Here is a 21,920-nt window from a genome sequence, read left to right as displayed (position 1 = left end):
TATTGGCAGATTAGCCTCTGTCCTCATCTGATAGTGCACCAAGATCTCATTACCCAGATCTTAGCATTTTGGAGTTTGATGGAAGAAAAGGAGTCCCCGGCCTAGACCAGAGACCCTGTCTGCTGTGGTGTGCCGGGCAGCACTTGTATACCTTTGGCTGCGTTCACTTTGTGTGGGAGCAGTATGGGTATAGTGGTTAAGGATATGGGCTCTGAGCTCTGACTATGGGGCTTCATGTTACATGTTCATGACTTGTGACCATGTGACCTCGGGCAACTTGCTAACTTTCCTAATTCTTTACAAAATGGAGATAATGGAGAGTCTAACAATGCCTGGGTTTGTTACAGTGATTAACTTTAATACATAGGAAGCTTTTAACACCTTGCCCAAGACTTCATAGATGCTCATTTAATGTCAACAGTTCTTACGGTCCCAAGGATTGTATATTCATTCATTCATTCATTTAGCACATACTATGTACAGAGGGTCTTGTGCTAGGAACTGGGCATAGGGAAATAAAAAATTCACAGAAGAACTTGGTGTAATTGAGGCAAGTAAGGATACAGTGGGAGGGAGCCAACCCATTTGGGGCTAGGGAGCTAAAATGTCTGGAGGGAAGGGGCCTTGAAGAGTAGGAGTTGGTAGGGCGAGGATTTGCTTACATCCACATGCTTAAGAACACCAAGGATGCTATATGATATATTGGACCTAATGTTTTTTGAAATGGGGAAGCTTTTTTGTCTTACAACAGGATTCTTCAAAAGTCTTCTTACCCAGTGTCCTTGAAGTTGATGTTAAACAATGAAAAATATGCCCAGCCCTGACTTTGAGGGACAGGAGTGTCATCTCATGACACAGCCGTTATTTCCACTCATTCAAGCCCAACGGCATGTCCACCTGATCTGAGCTGATCTGGACCTGTCGCCAGGGAGCTTTTAGGGAATCTGTACACTGCTGGGAAGAATGTTCCCTGCTTTCACAGAACTGCAGTCTGCTGGCCTCACTGCTTGGGGATGGTCAGAATGCAGGAGCATTCTCTCTGGGCAATGCATGGTGGGCTCAGGGAGCAAGGACCAGGGAGCCGGGTGTTGAAGGAGATGTTACTGGTGCTGAGCGTACGGGGGCAGGGGTATTGGTGGTGGTTGCCTGGGGGAAGCAGAACAAGAGATAAAATTACAACTTGTCAGGACTGAGCTTCCATAGGCTTTCTGGAGTCCAATAAGATTTGGAAGGAAGAATGAGAGTCTAGATGACCTACCAAAAAAAAAAAAAAGGTGAAAATGATTTCACTGAGCCAAATAAAAACAGCAAGATTCTTTCATTAGCCCAATGATTTCTTTTGCATATTACATTTTAATTCAAAAGTATTTTAGAAAATTGACTTCAGCGTTAATTAGGTCACAAATTCCATACTCTGGCCTTGGACAGCTCTTACTGTTAGGTGGTGATGGTGGTTTTGTTTTGTGCATTTTATTTTTATTTTTACTTTTGTGGGAAAATATATGTGACATAAAACTTACCATTTTAACCATTTTTAAATGTAGAGCTCAGTAGCACTGAATACATTAACACGGTTGTGCAGACATCCGCACCATCCACCTCCAGAACTTTTTCATCTTGCCAAATTCAAAGTCAGCACCCCTTAAACACTAACTCCGTATTCCTCTCTTCCCCCTGCCCTCTCATCCACTGTTCTGCTTTCTGTCCCTGAATCTGCTTATTCTCAGTACCCCCACTATCAGTTCTGAAATAGGATGGCCTCCTGGAACTCAAAATTGAGAGTTGACAGTTTTCCTGGGCACCCAGTATGTCACCAAGATGATTTGAGGCACACGTAGAATGGACTGTTCAGTTTTTGTTGTTAAGATGAGCCCAGTGTGTGTGTTGAGATCCACGTAATTTTGTCACCTCTTGGCCCATAAGCAGGTATGCAGGTTTCCTTCTTGTGGGTTCACAGGCAAGGCATCCTGCAGGCCAGGCTGAGATGGGCTCAAAGGCATGGCTTCTTGGGAAGGGGCCTGCCACGCTGGACCCAAGGACCTGAGATCCAGAGGGCAGAGCAGAGCCATGGGGGGGAATACAGCCTTGGGGCCTTGTCCCACCCCTGTCCCTTGCTGGCTGGAATGTAAACACATTCACCAAGTTAGCCTGGTGCTTCTTGCAGGATGGCCCTTTGTTTTCGGGAAGAAAAGTACACTGCTGGTGTGGTGGAGGCCTGCAGGTACTTGCTGGCCCAAGGAGGGTACAGTCCAGAAGCCCACCTCCTGTGGCTGAGACCAATGGTCTGATCAGGGAAAGAGGCTCCTGGACTTGGAATGTGTGTATAGGAGGGGTTTATACAAGTTGTACATGCTCTTGGTAGAAAATTTGGGAATGCAGAATAGTATGAAGCCAAAAATAAAAATAATCTGAAAGACCATCTCCCCCAACCCCATGCGTGCACCCCCCCCACACACACACACAATGATGTTCATGTTTAGCTTGTTTTTCTTCTTCTATAGATATTGCCTTATGGGGTCGGAATCCTATAGCGTACCTGAAACTGTATCCGGCTCTCCTCACTCTGCAGTAAGGCACAAGCATTTCCCCATGGATTAAATGTCTTCATGAATACTATTTTTAAAGAACTGCTGAATACTTTATATTTGGTTGCACCGTAACTGATGAAACCACATCCCGTTGTTGACACCCGTGAGATCCTCAGAAGCTCTAGAACTGGATCATTTCCTGTATACGGTGGCTGCAGCAAAAGCTGGTCGTGTTAGCTCTGTCTATGTGGCCCCTATCCAGTGGGTGACTAAGAGTGTGGATTTTGAAGTGAGATGGAGTGGGGCTCCTTTCACGGCATCCCTAGTCACTGCCTGTGGGATACTGGGGAGGTTACTCTGTAGTCTGTCTTGTCTTCTGTCCAACAAGGATGGTCAAATGAGATCACAGATGGAGGCATCTGGGACAGGGTCTGGTGCACTGTCAGCAGCTGAGCCACGCTGCTGTTGGTGTCCTCATGAGGCTGGTGTCAGGGGCCGGCCCAGACTCCTCATGCCCAGGCCAGAGTTCTGTCCACTCAAAGGCTTTGCTTCTCTGGAAAGGTCCTTGAAGAGAGGCTTCGTGGTTCAAGCAGAGATGTGGAGCACTGGCTGGAAATCCTTATTGAAAAATGTTTAAAATAGGTATGTGTGTACACATGTAGATATACACACATGCGTATTATACATGAACATATACACACGGGCATATACGTGCATGCATGTATATGTATACACAATGCACATATATATACACACACACCTGCATATACATATATACATGTGTCTTATACACGCACATGTACACGTGGGTATATACACACATGCATATATATAAGCATACATGAATACACAATGCACATACATATATATATACACTTGTGTATATATACACTCATGCACACATGCATGTATATACACACACGTACACACACAATAGGAAGCACATATGGCAGACTTACACTTGCTTTATAGAAAATCAAGGTGGGGGCACCTGGGTGGCTCAGTCGGTTGAGTGTCTGACTTCATTCAGCTCAGGTCATGATGGTTTCATGGTTTGAGCCTCACGTTGGGCTCTGTGCTGACCGCTCAGAGCCTGGAGCCTGCTTCGGATTCTCTGTCTCCCTCTCTCTCTGTCTCTCTGCCCCTCTCCCACTTGCACTCTTGTCTCTCTCTGTCTCTCAAAAATAAATAAACACTAAAAAATAAAAAAATTAAGATGGATGAGTTCTGGAATGGCCCCTGGCCCCCAGGGCTCTTGTTACAGAGCAGAAACAGGAAAGAAAGATAAGGACCATCCCACCCCACAGACTTGTTGTGAGGACTCCTTAGGATAATACTGGTGAAAAAGCCTGGCCTGCCGTGGGCCTCTGGTCACATAGGTCTCTTCCTGGCATTCTGACTGGTCAGCACACAGCATACTGGTCTCTGGCCCACTGGAGCAGGGAGGGAGGTCATCCTGGGATCTGCTTCTGAGATTGCAGGAGGAAGTGGATGGAGGTGAAGACATGGGAGTGTGTGAGGTCACTTGAAGCCAGACCAATGGAGAAAACTCACTGTTGGAAAAGAGTGAGGAGAGGGCTGGGGCTGGAAGGGCAAGAGCCACATGGCCTTGGGCTCTCAGTGAGGGGGCAGCATAGAAGGTAGAGTCTGAGCTCCCCTCCCAGAGCAGTGTAGACAGAGGGCACTATCTAGACCCTTGCGGCAGGCTGGGAACTTGTTTGGGCTTTCACGGTATGTCTCTTGAATGCATTGCCATTGGCCTTTCCTATTAGGGCTTCAGATGGCCTGTGTAAAAAAAGTTGTATGTGTGCGTTTAGCCTGCATGTAAGAAAGGGCTTTGACTTCCTGTGGGTGATCTCTGGGGTTAAAATAAGGAACAGAAAGAAACCTGTGGAGAGACAGGATCCATCTCCCTGGGGAATGACTGAGAAGACTTGATCCCACTGAGGCTCTCCTGGTCAGAGGAGGCAAGGGTGCAAGAGGCCGCCCCAGGAGGCAGTGTGATGTCCATCTGGGAAGGTGAGCAGGGCAAGGCTGGGACCCCTGGTTGGAAGGACATGGCAAGGACAAGGGGGCCCTTTCAGTCTCTTCCCAACTCTGGGGGATGCCCCTTTTGGTTCTAGATGGTTGTTGTAAGTCCTTGTAAGATGGAAAGCCAGGCCTCCTTGGGCCAGGTGAGATGTGATCACCTGTGAACCTGGGCTCTGCAGAGATGCAGTGTATGTGGGAGACATTCCCCTGGCTTCCTCTCGCCTCAGCTCAGGTGTTGGATCCAGGCGGCTGTGACTGAGGGTCTTCTGTGTGTGACACTCGGAGCTGGGGCTCCTTATCTTCTGACCACCTGTGAGTGCGTGGGGGTGAACGGCTTCCTTTCATTGCCTCTGGAATGGAAACTGGTCCTGCGTGGGGGTCTGTTGGCCAGGTACCTAGGAGATGGTAAGTTTGAATGAGGAGCTTGGCAATGTCAATGGTAAGAGGGTTTGGTTTTTAGTTATGATTTATTTTTTCTATTTATTTAATTGAAACATAAGTTGATATATAATGCATTAGTTTCAGGTGTACAGCATAGGGATTTGACAGCTCTATATATTATGCAAGGTGCATCACAGTAAGTGTAGTTACCATCTGTTGCTGTACAAACTTATTACGGTATTACTGACTATATTCCCTGTGCTGTCTTTTTTTTTTTTTTTTATCCCTGTGACTTACTTCATAACTGGAAGTGTGTACCTCTTAATCCCCTTCACCTGTTTATCCACCCCCACCCCACCCCAAGGGTTGGTATTTACCTTGAAGCATATCTTGTCTGTGAGCCTTGAGGGTGTGGTTCAGGGCTGAGCTTTTCTCCTGGGCCAAACAGCTGCTTTGTTAGAAGGTTCTGTCTGGTGTCCCTCCAGCCCTCAAGTTTTTATAGAACCCTGTCATTTATCCAACACCTGGTCATCCTTTGTGATGCCATTTGGCAGATGATGAGGCCCAGGGAAGACAGAAGGCTGGAGGTCTTAAATATGAGTGTACTAGAGAAACTCTTTGGCCAGAAGGTTTCTTCTTTCATTTGAGAGGTACTTAGGGACTCTGTGTAAACCTTGAACTTGTCCTTTAGATGCCCTGGACTGAGCCCATTACTCATGCTATCACTGGCAATTGGAAGCCCTGAGTTTTTTGGTTTTTGTTTTTAATTGGTATTTATTTATTTATTTATTTATTTATTTATTTATTTATTTAGAGAGTGCACGCACATGTGCATGAGGGGCAGAGAGAGGGAGAGAAAGGTTCTCAAGCAGGCTTCCTGGTGTCAGTGCAGAGCCTATCTCAGGGCTCAAACTCTTGAACCATGAGATCATGACCTGAGCTGAGATCAGCAGTCAGACTCTTAACAGACTGAGCCACCCATGTGCCCCTGGAGCCCCTGAGTTTTAATTTGTAGCAGCCAGAGACAGGAAAAGGGGGTTGTTTTGTGACTTATGAAGTCACACAGGCAGAACCACAAATAAGGGACTCCAGTTGGCAAAAACCAAATTGCTTCAAGGCTATTCTTAGAAACTAAAGCATCACGTCCTGTTTCTTCCCAGAAAATGCAGAAACCTTTCATATTTCTGGGTAGTTGGTTTTATTTATATTTCATATCAAACTCTAAAAAGCAACAGCTGGGGAGTGGTTGACAAGGAAAATTTTAACAAGAGCTTTTATCCAGGATCCTCTGATTTAACTAATCCTTGATTTTCTTTTGGGGAAGGAGAAAGGGTATCCACCAAAAGAATTACACACCAGTCTCTGGAAGAAAGGGCTTGGAACGCGGACTCAAAGAGTTCTCCTAAGTCAGCCTTTCTAGTTCATTAACAGAACTACCTCATACCAAGGATGCTTTCAGTTCATTACTGAAACTTCCTTGTTCCCCAATTTATATTTGGGGAAACTTAAATCTCAGAAGTTAAAGTGAGTTGTCCAAGCCTCCATAACTACAAAGTAGATTTGAACCATATATTCTGAATTGAAAGCCCATGGCTTCTAGTTTTATAACGTATATAATTCCTTGACCCGGGAAGCTAGTCCCTTCCTTCTGGTTTGATGACCTTTGCACCATTTGAAGAATAGTAATGAATGCTCGTTATCGTGTAGCTGCTGGGTGCTAAATACATCACATACATGACTGAATTTCTTCCTTGCAAGCCTATGGAGTGGGTGTGACGATCTCCTCTTATAGATGAGAAAACAGGCTGAGAGATACGCTAGATCAGGTGCGCCTAGCAGGTGCGCGAGACCAGGTGCACGCCCCCATCTGCCAGACTCTAACCCCTCTGAGGCTCTTCCTGAGGAAACCTACCCCACGTGGGTGTTAGAGTCATTTTTAAGGTCTTTGACTTCAGTGGGAAAGCTGATTTTATAGCCTGAGACCAGACCCTTCAGACCCAGGGATGCAGGTCTAAGCCTTGTGCGAGCTGCTAAGGTACAGTCCAAGGCAGCTCTGTCTGCCGTCCTGCCAGCTCTTTCCACCTCTCTGAACCTCTCTCTAGATAGCAGTGCATCCCTGAAGCCCCTACACCCACCCTGTGCCCTCTGTACCACCTTCAGCTCTCCACTGGAGCCCTAAAATGTTCATTTCTCTTTCGGGGGGTGGGGGGAAGGAAGGGAGGCAGCTGGTGTTGGAAGGAGACAGGTTCTTCCAGTTTGTAAATTATTCTCTGGGAGTCAGGTTCAGCATCATTCTAGGCAAGGAGTTGGAAACTTGGAGACTCCATCTTGCAAAAGTATTTTTCAAACTGGTACATTCCCCAGACACAAATCTGCCCGCCGTGAGGGATGTGGCATATGTCTCCACATCGGCCGAGAGCCGCCCGGGGCCAGCTCTGCCTTCACACACGTATCTCACCCTCTGCAGCAACCCTGCAAGGTGGAGACGGTCACGTCTCTTACAAAAGAAGAAACTGAGGCTCAGAGCTTACGTGGCTTGTGTGAGGCCACGAGGGCAGCCAGGGGCCAAGCTGAGCTTTGGACTTGGGCTCTGATGGCCTTAAAGCCTGTAGTTTTCTCTGCACTGCCTGCCCAGCCCCAGAAAGGACTGCAAGATACTGGCTGAATTCAAGGGGTTTCGTATTTGTCCGTCCGCTGCCACATCCTTCATTCGGCGCTGGGCAGAGAAGTGGATCCAAGGATAGAGAGAAACAAAGTGTTCATTCGCTCTGAAAAGCAAAGGAGTCTTGCTGTCTGTTTAGCTGTCTTGGTGGCGAGTCTTGTACCTGGGGCAGAGCTGAAGCAGGAGGAGGCCGTGTTTATGTGAGCGGTGCCAAAATTAAGCACTGCAGATGTCACAGGAGCCGAGAGTGCATCTGGGAGGGAATCCGTGACTTAGCAGCATCTGGCAAAGCACAGGGCCAGCTCTCCACGTCTGCGGACTTGGTTGGGCTGCGGAGAACAGAGCGGCCAGGTCAGTGCTCGCAGAGGAGAGGGGCCTGGCGAGAAATGGAACTTGGCGAGGCCTGGAGTGGAATGTGCCTTCAGCTGAGCACGGTGCCAAGCACGTTGGAGGCTCCTGGGGGCAGAGTGGGGGTGGGGGTGGGGTCCCATGCTGTTGTCAGTGCCCTCTTGGCTGGCAGTGTCTGGGTGTCTGCCCCCGGCAGGCTGCCCCCTACAGGTGGTGCCCGCCAGGCTGCTGTACAGCCTTCTCGCGTGTGCTTCTGTCTCCCTGTGCTCTCCCAGCTGCTTTGGTCCTCGCCTCCCTCTCCTGTGCCTCCCCACCATCTCCTCTTCCCAGAGACTCCTCTCAGCCCGCTGCTCTGTCTCTGCACCTCACAGCCCGTGGGAGGAGCAGGCCCCCTCCATGATCTGCCCTGGATGCCCCTACCCCTTGTCACGAGTTCTGAACTCCGGACACCTTGACCTTGCTGTCATTCTGCAGCTGTAGTGGCTCTTTCCAAATTCAAGCCTGTATGGTATTTCCTTTGCCTGAGAGCATCTACTCCCTGGTCTTCTAATGAAATTCACTTTGTTCCTAAACTTGTAGCATCTTGGACATTTTGCCCCCGTGGCTCCTCTGGCTACCTCTAGGCTCTGTTGGACACCTTCTGATCTGGCTTCCATGCACTGAGTTCGTATTCTAAGACCACTTGCCTATTGTCTTATAACCAACTCTTTATGCACCTGTCTTCCTCACTAGGCCCCATCTCTGCATCCCTAGCACCTAGGGCAACCCATGGCTTCTGCTTAGGCACCAATAATTGTTGCTGAATGAATGAGTAAAGGATTAAGGAAGAAGACAAACACCATTCTCTGCTTTTAATATTATAAGGCCAGCCCACAATCCACATGCACCCACAATGGCATTTCTGTCTAGAGTGGGAAGCCGCCCAGCCCAAGGGCCTTGTCTGTGTGTTTGCCGACCTCCTCCTGCCAGGCCTCTGTCTGGCGGACCTTGGTATGCTGTATTCTCTTGTTTACAGACCCTCTCGAGCCCTCGTGACAGCTGGGCTGGCCCTAGTTCCTCGACGCTTGTCGTCTTGCACTAGCTTTGGATTCTGGAAAAACAGCTATTGCTTTGGAAAATCAGCCCTAACTTATTTTTGTTCCTTTGAAACTTAAATGACTTTCCAAAGAAATGCCTGAGGTTAGAGTGGTGCACAGGGAAAGGCTGATGGCCAAAACCCCGGCGAGCTATTTTCGTGATGTGAATGAATACCCATCGCGTTTTTCCTTCCATCAGCCTATGCACTTGTTCCAAACAGCTCACAGCTTGGGGTCACAAAGCACAGACTCCTTTTGTCCATCGGGAGGAGACCCACATGTATCTGTGACTTTCTGTATGTCTGACCCAGGTAGATCCCATGCTTCCAGCAGGTACTGGCAGTAGAGAGAAATTTTGAGAAGTTGCTGTCTGTCACCTATGTAGGGGAAAGACCTCTGGTGACTAAACGAAGGAAGACTTTAAAGTTTGGTGTCTAAGGACAGGTGGGAAGGTCATGAAATCTAGGGAGGCGTGTGCTTTGAATTTTTTGGTCTGTGCACTAATGTCATGTGGCTAGATTACAGTAATATTAGTCATCTAATTTGCAGCACCACGAACTAGATGTTTTTGGTGGTGCTAGCTAAATCTGTTGTGCTTTTCTGCCCCCCCCCCCCTTTTACCAGTTATTATTTCTAGAACTACAGTATCTGGCTCATAGCAAGATCGACCAGGTAATGCTGACATCAGCCAGGGTGTATCTTTGAACAGTCTGTATGTATTTCTTTTTAGCCAGTGACGGGAGTGGGGTGTTGGTGGGGAGGCAGAGATTGCCAGCAAGACAGGATTGCCAGGTCAGAAGATATGATTGTATGTCTTCTATAGATGATTTATGTTTAGCACTCATTATTACGCTTAGGGTGTTTAACATCTTAAAGGAATTTTATTTTTCGCTCTCGGCACCCATCCCCCCTACCCTGTCCTCATTGCCACGGAGCTCACCTCTGCCCCCACCTACCTTTGCAGGTGTGACGCTTCTCCAGGTACTTGATGGTGTTCTCCTGCATCCTCTCTTCACCACTGCTCTACACGGCTCCTAAAACATGGGGGAAAACGAGGACGAGAAGCAGACCCAGGCCGGGCAGGTTTTCGAGAACTTTGTCCAGGCTTCCACGTGCAAAGGCACCCTCCAGGCCTTCAACATCCTCACGCGACACCTGGACCTAGACCCTCTGGACCACAGAAACTTTTATTCCAAGCTCAAGTCCAAGGTGACCACCTGGAAGGCCAAAGCCCTGTGGTACAAATTGGACAAGCGTGGATCCCACAAAGAGTATAAGCGAGGGAAGTCTTGTATGAACACCAAGGTAAGGAAACACCCTGGGCGGACATCTCTTACCCGAGTGGGGTGTGTGGGTTGGCTCGTTGGGAGGTCAGGAAGCTGTTGCCGTCTTGCCATCCTGAGGTTCCTAAGAGGCATGGGTGTGTATTCTCCGTTTGCTCGGTTCAAGGTTTCTTTTGTACCTGCACAGCTTATCCTGGGTGGGAGCTTGTGTCTTACCATGGTGGCCTCAGCTACTCTTCTTGTGCCCTCTCCAAAGCAGACAGAATAAAGGCATGCCTGGCATTATCCTCCTTCTACTATTACCATTTCCACTACTACTTTTAGTAGTTACTATTTATTGAGCAACTTTTTTGTGCCGGGCACTTTATAAACGTGGTCTCAATGAACACTACATGGTCCTTTGGGTCATTTTAGAGCTATGGAAACCAAGAGTCCATTATCTTCCCCAAGATCACACAACAAGAAGGCAACCTTGGTCTGTCTGATTCTAGAGATTGTGTCCTAAATTCCACTCCCCTGGGAGCCAACATTGTAGAAAGATCCCTTGACTTTAATTGGCTAAGAAATAGGTCTTTGGTCCTTACTGCCTTTTCCTCCCTCTCTCTTTCTCTACTGCCTCCCTGCCCTCTTCCCCAGGAGGCATTTCTGTGCTCAGGATCTCACGTGCAGTTAACCCTCCACAGCTGGTTACTTCCCCCATTGTTTGGCCATAGGCAACCTCGGTGAACATGGCCTAGGAAGCGCATCACCTCTCTTCTAGCACCGCAGTGCCCATTGCTGAATGGGCAGCCGGAAGTCATGACTTCCCGGCTGGCCCCTGGGGGCTGTCAGCCCCGGGCAGTGGTCCAGGCCGTATGTTTAGGTTAAAAGTGAGCATGCTGAATTTAGACCTCACAGGAGGTGGTTCAGCCAGAGCCCTTGGAATTTTAGTTGGTGCCAATCCCAGACAAGAGGATTGAACTCTCCATGGCGATCAGGACTGTTGTGTTTTTGTTTTGGTGATGAGGAGCTGTTGAGTGTACCGTGGGAGATGGCTGCTTTCTCCTGTCCCTGGGGACATGGCTGCCAGAGTTCCTCCAGGTCTGGGGCTCACTGACTTTATGGGGCATAAGAAGAGCATTGCACCAGGCCAGCACTCCAGCCCAGAGCTCTTGCCATCCAGGTGGTGTCTGCCCGTAACCCACCAAGCTTCAGCCCTGTGCAGAGGAGATGAAAGCTTTAAAGAAAAACGAGAGCAAGGGGTGTAACTGGTATCCGAGGCAGCACCCGGGCCTAGCTGCTGTAACTTCATGGCTCTGGGAGGCTCTTCAGACACAGAGAGGGGGGAACTGTTTGTTTTCAAAGCATCACCCTTTTCAGTAGGTACATTTGGCGGCGTTCTTTTAGAAAGGTCCCAGAGAGGCCAGGTGACCGAGCTGCAAGATGTTTTCTCAGGGAGATTTTTAGAGGCCTTATTTTATTAGGAAATGCGGTGGCCTCATGCACTTACGAGTTTCTAGCTGTTGAGGGGACTCTCTTGGAGATCTGAAGACAGACCTTCAGACGGAGTGAGCCAGCAGGGGGATGGGATGGAGACTTGACCGCCAGGATGTTGGGCATTTTTCAGAAATCACTGGTCGGTTGCCTAGCCTGTCTGGCCGGCCCCTATTTTACAAGGTTTGATGGGTGGAACGAGAAGAGTCCTTGTGGACTCTTGTGGTTGGCAGGTCACCCCTGGGGCCTGAGGTACAAAGGGAAAGCACTAACATCTGTAGTCAGTGATGCCGGGTGAGAGTGTATCTTGCTCAGAATTTTATACCTTGTGGGAGGAGGAACACAGACATTTCAGATGTGTGGTAGCCAGATGACCTAGATCCTTAAGTGTGGAAGACACATTTGAAAATGTGCTCTAGGGGCACCTGGGCAGCTCAGTGGGTTGACTGTCCGACGTTGGCTCAGGTCATGATCTCACGGTTTGTGGGTTCGAGCCCTGCATGGGGCTCTGTGCTGACAGCTCAGAGCCTGGAGCCCACTTCGGATTCTGTGTCTCCCTGTCTCTCTGGCCCTCCCCCACTTGTTCTCTCTCTCTCTCTCTCTCTCTCTCAAAAATAAACATTAAAAAATTTTTTTTGAATTATAAAAAAAAAAAAAAAGAAAGAAAATGTGCTCTAAGTATGGCTGTGACTGTGTGAGGTCACTTGAGCTGCACACTTCAGAAACCCAACTCAAATCTAAACAAAAAGGGAAATCATTAACTTGTATAAACAGGGAGGTCCAGACACTCAAAGTCTTTCCCATCCTCTGTCCTTCCATGTATCCCTTGGATGTTTTGCTCTATGTTGGTTCCATTCTTCCCTCCTGCAAACACATTTTCTCCATGTTGGTGGCCTGTACTTCATATCTTTATAGGTGTGTGACCCAAAGACTAGATTCTCTGTCCTCCTGCCTAATGCTGATTACAATCTCAGGGAAGGATTCTGATTGGCCCATCTCTGGACCAATTATTGTGCCCAAACTGAGGGAAACGGCTACTGTCTTTGGTGGCCCTTTCAAGCATCACATGATTGATATAAGGGAGGAGCAGGTTCCCAAGGTCATAGAGGTGTGAGACAGATAAATAACAGGTGTCTTCTGTGGTGACTATTTATTTGCATTCCGGTCATGGTATAGTCTCTCTCCGTACTGGGTTCATGTGGATGGGTAATGCCCTGCTCTAAGAGCATAGAGTTTGTATCCTCCTTGTTGTGAGTCAAACAAAACACAGAACGTGGCTCCTCCCTCTCCTGACATGAACAGACACTGTCTCGCTCACACACCCCACTTAGGTATCCTTGGGTGTAGTGGTTTATGCTTAGCATGCACATGGGTGATCATTAATGCTGAGCCGTAGAATACAGCTGTGTCAGGTACCAGGCATACAGCCAAGCTCCTGGTCAGGCCACAATTAGAGTAGAAATTCATGAAATTTAGCCAGAAGCCCCACCTTGCCACGGATGTGGACACATCTGAGCACCATCTGGAGTGGATCTGGGCTTCAGCATTTCACAAGCTTTTATCAGCAGCTACCACGTGCTCAGCATTGTGCTGCTGTCTCTGTTCCAGCAGTGAGTGGTGTGTGTGTGTGTGTGTGTGTGTGTGTGTGTGTGTGTGTGTGTTGGCAGTGGTGGTTGGGGGAGATGGACCAGGATCTGTTTGGAGAAGAAAGTCTCTGGTGGAGTTGTCAGGAGACCGGGAGAAAATCAGACAGAGTTGTTAGAGCAGTGGCTTTAATCTAACTTGCACAATCTCACTTGGGATCATTGTTTATTATTGATGATTAGTTATGAGGGTTTTGTCAGGCACTTAATCATTCTTTCTCTGGGTGTGACTTGTTTGGATAAGGATAGAGTGAACCAAGGATTGAGCCGAATTAACTCTTTTTGGACTATTATTGGCTCTGCATTATGGCAGGACCCAGATCAAATGTCACGTCCACCTATGGAATGTTCCTGGGGAAAATAGCCCGGGAGGGAAAAAAAATACAAAGTTTAGTATGGGAATTGCCATCATTGCAAAATTGTTGAGTTTGGTCTTTTATTTTATATGTACCCAATACCAGAAGGGACTTGAGAGAATGTTGTGTACAATCTCTACATTTGACAGGTGACATACACGGGGACTCAGGATCCTGAAGTTATTTATGTGAAGCTAGCAGGTGGCATTGACAGGATTTGGGTGCTGTTGATTGGTTTTGCTCAAATATTCTTTGGTTCATTCACTTGATCTTGGCCAAAAGGCTGAGAAGCGATTCTTCTTTTGTTCATTCATTCAGCAGGTATTTCGAGTGCCCTGTGTCTTACTAGGCACCTGACAGGAGAGATGGCTTGAAAGGTAAATAAGAGGTGGCTCTGAGTGGTTCAGGAGTAGAAACATAATTATGTCTATGTTTCTTAACTTACTTAGTCATTCACAAGGTGAATAATGATTGAGTAGCTACTGTGTGCCAGGCACTCATCTAGGTACCAGTCAGCCACTAAATAGCTCTGTGGCCTTGGGAAGGTTACCTAAATCCCCGATCCTCAGTGGTATTCTCTGTAAAATGAGGATAAGAATGGTCCCTCTCTCATGGAGTTGCAGTGAGGATTAAATAAGACAGTCTTTGTGAAGTATTCAGAATGCTGCGTAGTACATCATAAGTGATCGGCAAGTGTTGAGCCATTATTTTCAGTGCTTTCCTAAGTGTATGAGACAGGTGTGAACGCTGTTCTGCAAGAGTACAGAAAAGCAATGAGTAAGTATGACTGGAGCAGTCTGGGAATGCTTCCTGGAAGAGAAGGTGTGATTTGGAGCTTGACATCGGAGTAGAAGTTTGCCTTGCTGAGCTGAGGGAACACAAGGCAGAGAGCTGTATTCCCGGAAGACTATGTTGCTGTGTAACAGGAACGAAGGAGTGGATGAGGAATGGGGAGAGGGGAGGGGGTGAGGGCCAGAGAAAGCAGAATTGATGGATGCAGGGGCAGGCCAGAAAGAACGGCCTCCTGGGGCCAGGACGTGAGGAGAGGGTCTCGCAGTCAGAGGACCTGGGGGACCATTGAGGATGGGCTCCAGATTCCCAATCCAGGGTTCCTCCTACCACCCTCCCTGGGGTTGCTCAGTAATCACAGATAACCAAGGCAGACCAGAAGGCATTTGTACATCACCGCCATCAAAACATGCTTGCAGGAAATGACTCATGGGCTCTTGTCACCAGCAGGAATGGGGCCAGCCTATAAAATGAACACTGTTGGGTTATCTGGTGAGAAGGAAATGTCTGTATTTGGGGAACATCCAGCAGGGTCACCCCATACCTTTTGTCCCTCACTGTGACCCTTGCCCATCTCTGCCTCTGCAGTGGCTCCCCAGTGGGTGGCCCGGGCCTGGGTGATGCAACTGGTTCCCAAGCTTCATAAGCAGAGCACGGCAGGAGGCAGGGAGGTAGGGCAGGAAGGGTGAAGCTAGGAGGGAAGGCTGCTATCTCCTGGCCAAGATAAGGCTATCTGACATTCCGGACCTCTGAAATCACCCACCACGGCCCTCGAAGCTGGGCTCTGCTGCACTGGCTGGGGCACGTCAGGTTCCAGTTTGCCTAATATGGACAGCTGCAGGCATAGCCAGCCGACAGAGCAGGGGATGGTCTCTGCGGGGTGAGACTCTGTCGGTGACCTCCGGATTTGTCCTCTTACCTGGAATGGCCTCCTGGCACTGGTTAGACACGTTTTTAAGCCTGGGTTACAATGGGCTTGGGTTAGTTCCTGCGCTTGTCACCTCTGCTCCACACGGAGGTTGCAGGCTCAGCATGAGAGCATGCGCTGGACATTCTATATGAGCTTCAGTGACTCCAATCCTCCAAATATTAAACCGAGATAAAAAGCTCTCTTTTTTGGCTGTCTTCGTGGGAAGTGGTTAATTTGGGTTCACTGTGGTTCATTTTTATAAGTACACTTGTAAAGACTTCTTTGTCTTTTTAAGGGAAAAAGAACGAATTAGTTTTCTTTAAAAAAAAGAAGTGTGTGCTTATGATTTTAAAAAAATTCAAGCAGGACAAGAACATGTACTAGGTGTATGAAATGTATCTTTTCCCCACGACCCCAGGTCCCAACCATAGAGGCCACCACCATTTCCACGTGCTCTTGCTGACGGTCTACATGGGTACGCATGGCTGCGTGCATGCATTATGGATGTGTACATCCCCCCACTCCTGACTTTTTATGGAAAAACGTTTTGGTTTTTTGTTTTGTTTTGGTTTTTTGTTTTTTGGGGGGTTTTGTTGTTTTTTACATATTGTGCATCTTTCTTTTTTCACTCAAATCTATCTTGGAGATTGTTTTATATCAGTATGTGGGGCTCTCATCCTTTTATTATTTTCAGGGTTTTTTATGGCTTCCCGTTTCACAATTTATTTTACTGCTTCGCTCGTTCAGAGTCTATTGCCATCCTAAATGGTGGTGCAGTACATTTCCGCACAGACTTTATATATTCACATGAGAGCATGTCTGGGATAGTTGTGAGGATTTCTGAGCCCAAGGGTGTGTGCATCGCATTGGAAATATTATAGGCATTGTTGTGTTCTCCCTGGACCTTCTTTTGGGGGATGCTCCCCACCAGTGGGGCCAAGAAGAGCCCATCTCTGAAAGGGGGCTGCCACAGCAGGATATTGCCTACTTGGATCTCTTTGGCCTTGCTGAGTGGGCATTGGGATGGACACCCCTTGAGTCCTGGAGTCTGGGCGGGGTGGCCTCGAACAGAGCAGTCCAGTAGCAATAAGACAGGGATGGCTGACACCTCTGAAGCCATCTCAGTCACAGCCAAAACAACTGAATTGCTATTGTTATCGCCCAACGTCTGCATAGTGCTTTACAGTTGCAAATATAGTTGTGTATACATGGTTTCTTTAACAGGTTTGCTTTATCAGTGAAGGTGAATGCTCTTTAAAAGGGGAACAACTACAAGTGTGTATTTTTCTCTTCGAATTTCATCAAATAATGGGAACTTGTAGAGCCATGGCCCACAGAAGATCTGCATGGCTTGTGCTGAACATGGGCCCCTTCCTGGCCTAGCTAACTTGTTCTCTGTGTGATCCAGTTTAAGCAAGCATCACCTTCTTCAGGGAGCCCTCCCTGAGTTCTTCTCTACTTCCCCTTCTCTTATTCCATCTTCAGTCTGGGTTTTGTGCCCACTGGGGACTCCCAGACTCTGGTCCTACCAGATCTTGCTGATTGGTGTCTCCCCACCTTGGTTGTTTTTTGTGTCTCTTTCTCACTGTGGGCTCCTTGGGGACAGAGACATGCCTGGCTCATCCCCAGGTCTCAAGCACCCAGTTGGTTTTTAAACCAGGTATCAGTAGAGTGATGGTGGCTATATTCTCTGATTCTCTAGGTGGCTGTTGTCTAATAGAAATATGATGCAAGCCACATGTAATTTAAAATTTTCTAGTAGCGACATTTAAAAAGCACCCAAAGTGGTGAAATTGATTGTAATAATATGTTTTATTTAATGTATCTACAATATTATTTCAACCTGTAGTCAATATAAAAAAATACTACTGAGATATTTTACATTTGTTTTTTTTAATTAAATCTCTGAAATCCCATATGTATTTTACAGCTCATCTCAGTTCAGACTAGCCACATTTCAAATGTTCAATAGTCACATGTGACTAGTGGCTGTTAAATTGTATACAGCACTCAATGTTCCATCATACTTGTCACCTTGTAGAAGCAACGTGGCTGCTGCAGTTCCAGCCACCACATCTGCTTCCAAGACAGGAGGAAGGTAGAAGGTGCTGCCCTAGCTACAAACATTGCCTTATCACGTGTTTCCAGAACGTGTTTCCAGAAACCTCATTAAACTATGAGATCCATGGGGGCAGGAGTTGTTGTCTACACTTTGCTGATTCTCCAGCACCTGGCAAATGGTAGGTATTTGTCACAAGTTAGATCTTCAAAACCAGATGCTTAGAAGATGTTTGGAGTATAAGGTGTTCATTAGCAATCAACAGTTGTGAAAGCAATGGGAGAGGAAGTACCATTGGACAGAAGAAGACTGTACAAAGAGAACCAAATGCCTGCAGGTTCAAGCAGTTGGGTTATTTCCTACTTGGCATTTCAGCAGGTGAATTCTTCAAAAGACAAGGTAGGAGGCCACACAGACCTCAGGGTTACAGAGTGGTCAGTTATGAGCTTCCAGTTCTCTCTATAGCATGTTGAACCTATATGAATACAAACAGTATACTATATAACATATAGTTACAAGAGTGCAGAGTTAAGGACGGTAAGTTGTAAATATAATAACATATACGTGTATTCTTTTGTATATCACATATTACATAAAAACTCTTCACCTTAAACTTCAATGCAGCTTTTTAGGAAGAAAACCCAGATATGTTCCAACTTCAGAGCCTGCTCAGAGCCTTCAGCTGTATGTAACATATTTTACTTGCCACCTGACGTGCTCCCCACCTCCTCTTATGCATCATAGTCTTAAGAGATATAAATACAGCTTTGCAAGCTGTCACCAAACATTTGTCCATGGGAGTTCAGCAGTGGGAAGATTTTTTTATTCTTGCATCCTTTCTCTAGGAGAGAGCTGTCTAAATCTGAGGAGCATACATGGGAAAATTCCTTTATGTCCAAATCCACAGAATAAGCCGGGGAAGTTTCCTTTACCCCTTCACCCAAGGAGCTAGCGTGTCAGTGTTCACAACTGTTTATTGATTTCTATAGCTTTAAGAAAGTGATCTCTTCATTTACTTTTCCCCCACCCCATTCCTCATGGCTTTTTTAAAATTGTGGATATACATGAAATTTGCTATTTTAACCATTTTAAGTGTATAATTCAGTGACATTAATTACATTCACAGTATTATAGAACCATCACCATTTTCCATTTCCAAAATTTTTCTTCACCCCAAACAGAAACTCTGTACCCATTAAGTGATAACTCTTTTGTCCCCTCTCCCCCTGGCCCTGGTAACCTCTGACCTACTTTCTGTCTCTATAAAATGTCCTATTCTAGGTATATCAGATAAGTGGAATCATATAATATTTGTTTTTATGTGTCTGGCCCTTATCTCACTTAGCATAATGTTTCAAGGTTCACCCACGTGGTAGAATCCATTCCTCTTTTTCTCCAACCTTAATAATATATTTTATTTAACCCAATGTATCAAAAATATTACCATTTCAACATGTAATTACTGTAAAAACCATGAGTAAAATATTTTACACTTTTTAAACTAAGTTTTCAAAATACATTTTACTCTTATAGCACATCTCAATTTGGAGGCTTAATTTTAATCACAAATACCTAGTCTGTATTTAGATTCCATAAATTTTAAGTAGAGAAAGGAGACTCACATATCCAAGTTATCCCAACCATACTTAAAAGATTTCCAGTGATTGAATCCAGTATGAGAGTTTTTAAAATTTTTATTATGGTGAAATATACATAACATTTACCCTTGTAAGTATTTTTAAGTGAACAGTTCAGTGGCATTCGTGCATTTACATTGTTATTCAACCATCACACCACCCGTCTCTCAAACCTTTTTTTTTTTTTTATTCATCCAACCTGAAACATCCCAGACTGTACTCCGTAAACAATAATTCCCTACTCTCTCCTCCCCCGTCCCCTAGCAATCACCATTCTGCTTTCTGCCTTTATGAATCTGACTACTCTAGGTGCCTTAATAAGTGGAATCATACAGTATTTGTCCTTCTGCGACTGGCTTATTTTGCTTTGCATAATGTCCTCAAGTTTTATCTACATTGTAACATGTCAACTTCCTTCCTCCTGAAGGCTGAATAATTCCACATCGTATGTATATATACCACGTTTTGTTTGTCCATTTGTCCATCGATGGACACTTACTTTGTTTCTACCTTTCGGCTCTTGTGAATGATGCTGTTGGGAACCCTGGCGTACGGGTATCCATTCAGGTTCCTGTTTGCGGAACATCTGGGACATCTACTGAGGAGCAGAATTGTTGAGCCATGTAGTAATTCTGGGTTCAACTTCTGAGTAACAACCCAACTGTTTCCACCTGCTTGTGTTTATTTTAAATTGCCATCCCTGAGTTAAATTTCCCACAATTATTATTTCATTAAAGAAATCATTTCAAGTGTCTCCTACATATATGCCAGATACCAGGGATACCTCAGGAAAGAGAACAGAAAAAATTCTCTGCCCTCTTGTACTTTGTGTTCTTCTCAGTAAGAGGCAGAGCATGTGTGCCTGTGCGCGTGGTCAGTGCTAGGATGAAAATAAAGAGAAGAGAAAGCAAGGTGAGGGGGATGTGGGTGTCCGAAGCAGAGGTGGGTTGCTGTTTTATATAAGGACGTGCTGGGAAGGCTTCTGTGTGACAGTAACATTTGAGCCAAGAACTAAAGAAAGCGAGAACATGAGCATATGGCTCCTAGAGGGAAGAGAGTTCTAGACAGCGGGAACAGCAGTAGGCGCAGAGGTACCGACAAGTGAAGGTGCTGGGTATTTCTGGAAATAGCGAGAAGACTGATGAGGTTGGATGGCCCCAGGTGGGGTCCAGGAAGTGAGCCCAGGCTGTGTGGGCCATGAGGCCTCTGGGAGGGCTTTGCCTTTTATTCTGACTGAGATGCAAAGCCATGGAAGGCTTTGGAGTAGAGACCCACAAAACTCCATCATGAAAGGGACTGTGGGATCTGAGTGATGCTGGATAGTGATGCTGAGTGAAGGTAGACCAGTCTTCCAACTGTGCATAACAGCTGTCTCAGCCATAAGGAATTTATTGCGTCCTGTGCTTGTTTGCCTTAGAGGGAAAGACGCAACAGATTAGGAAAAGGCTAAAACCAGCCTTGCTGCCCAGGTTTGGGCAGACCTGGTCATTCTGATTTAAAGTCTTGGAAAGAAAGAATCCTCCGGACTGTCCACAGAACTGAACCCTACCCAAGAAGAAGTATTCTCATTAATTTACTCCTTTACTCCCTCATCAAGTGGCTGCTAAGGGCTGACTATGTTGGGCCCCAGAGAGAAAGATGAAGACACAGAAGGCCCCTACACTTGCAGGGCTTTCTGTCCAGTTAGCAGGGAACAGAAGCACACAAAGATAACTTTATCCTGTCATCCCAAGAAGGACATTGTGTTGTGAGTGTTGTGATAGACCTGGGGAAGGGAGTTGATTCTAGATACGGTGACAGGGAGGTGGCATTTAAGCTGAAGTCTCTAGGTGAGAAGGAGTCAGGCAAAGAATTGGTTGTTCAGAGAGGACAGCAAGTGCAAAGGCCTGAGATGGGAAAGCTCTTGGTCATTTGGAAGAAGCAGCCAGGCAGCCAAGACAGGACTAGGGTGAGCCAAGGGGATAGTGATACAGGGGAGGTTGGGGTGGTGACTAGGAGGCAGATCATTGAAGGGCCTTCCCTTTACCAGTGTTTGCCTTTATTATGAGAACTCTCTTTGACTGCTTACTAAGTATTATGATGCTGCCTCTGTTTCTTCTTCTGTGAAGTGGGAATAATAATAGTTATTATCTTACATGGCTGAGGTGAAGGTTATGTGGGAAATATACCTAAAGCACTTAAAGTACCTGGTAGCGGTTAATTACCTCCTTCTCCTTGAAAGGCTCCTGTTGCATTTGTGACACGACTTTCCTGATCCATCTTTTGCAGGTGTCTTCGTGTTCTTTCTTCTTTTCCATAGTGCGTACCCCAAGGGCTTGTGCCTGACTCCTTTGCTTCTGCTGGGGGTGCTCTCTCAGGAGAAGCTTTTGCTACACTCAGCTGTCACTCCCCACAAAGATGACTGTCTATAGTCCCTACCTTCTTGAGCACCATGGCCCCATGTAGGCACTTCTGGATGTCTTTAGGATGCCCCTTGGGCACTTTTAAGCCACATTCACCAACTTCTTTCTGACACCTGCTTCTCTTCCCGTTTCTTCACTTGCTCTCATCATTTCCTGAGTTGTGCTGTGCCTTCCTTTACAATTCCAATCACGCCTGTCCCTTCTCTCCATTCCCACTTGGGAATGGCGGCAGTGACCTCCTACCCAGGTGATCCGGTCACCAGTCTCTGAACTCCCCTTTGCCTTTCTCCCTCTCCAGCCCTGCCACCCAGCCCTGCCACCCAGCCCTGCCACCCAGCCCTG

At 46.7% G+C, this 21,920-nt stretch overlaps 1 protein-coding gene across 6 annotated transcripts in view; it reads left to right on the top strand.

Moving 5' to 3' along the window:
• The window catches only part of MICAL2 (microtubule associated monooxygenase, calponin and LIM domain containing 2), a 142,665-nt gene that overhangs the window by 40,058 nt on the left and 80,687 nt on the right, over positions 1-21,920 (top strand). For all 6 annotated transcript variants that reach the window (XM_049649851.1, XM_049649848.1, XM_049649844.1 and 3 more), the window contains exon 3: positions 9,991-10,331. In XM_049649851.1, coding sequence (XP_049505808.1) covers positions 10,068-10,331 — 264 coding nt within the window. In that variant the 5' untranslated portion in view covers positions 9,991-10,067. The remainder of the gene's footprint in view (positions 1-9,990; positions 10,332-21,920) is intronic.

This window comes from Panthera uncia, chromosome D1 (assembly GCF_023721935.1).
Source record: "Panthera uncia isolate 11264 chromosome D1, Puncia_PCG_1.0, whole genome shotgun sequence".
Classification (NCBI taxonomy): domain Eukaryota; kingdom Metazoa; phylum Chordata; class Mammalia; order Carnivora; family Felidae; genus Panthera; species Panthera uncia.
Note: the sequence above shows the minus strand (reverse complement) of the source record. Positions and strands in the feature narration are given on the sequence as shown.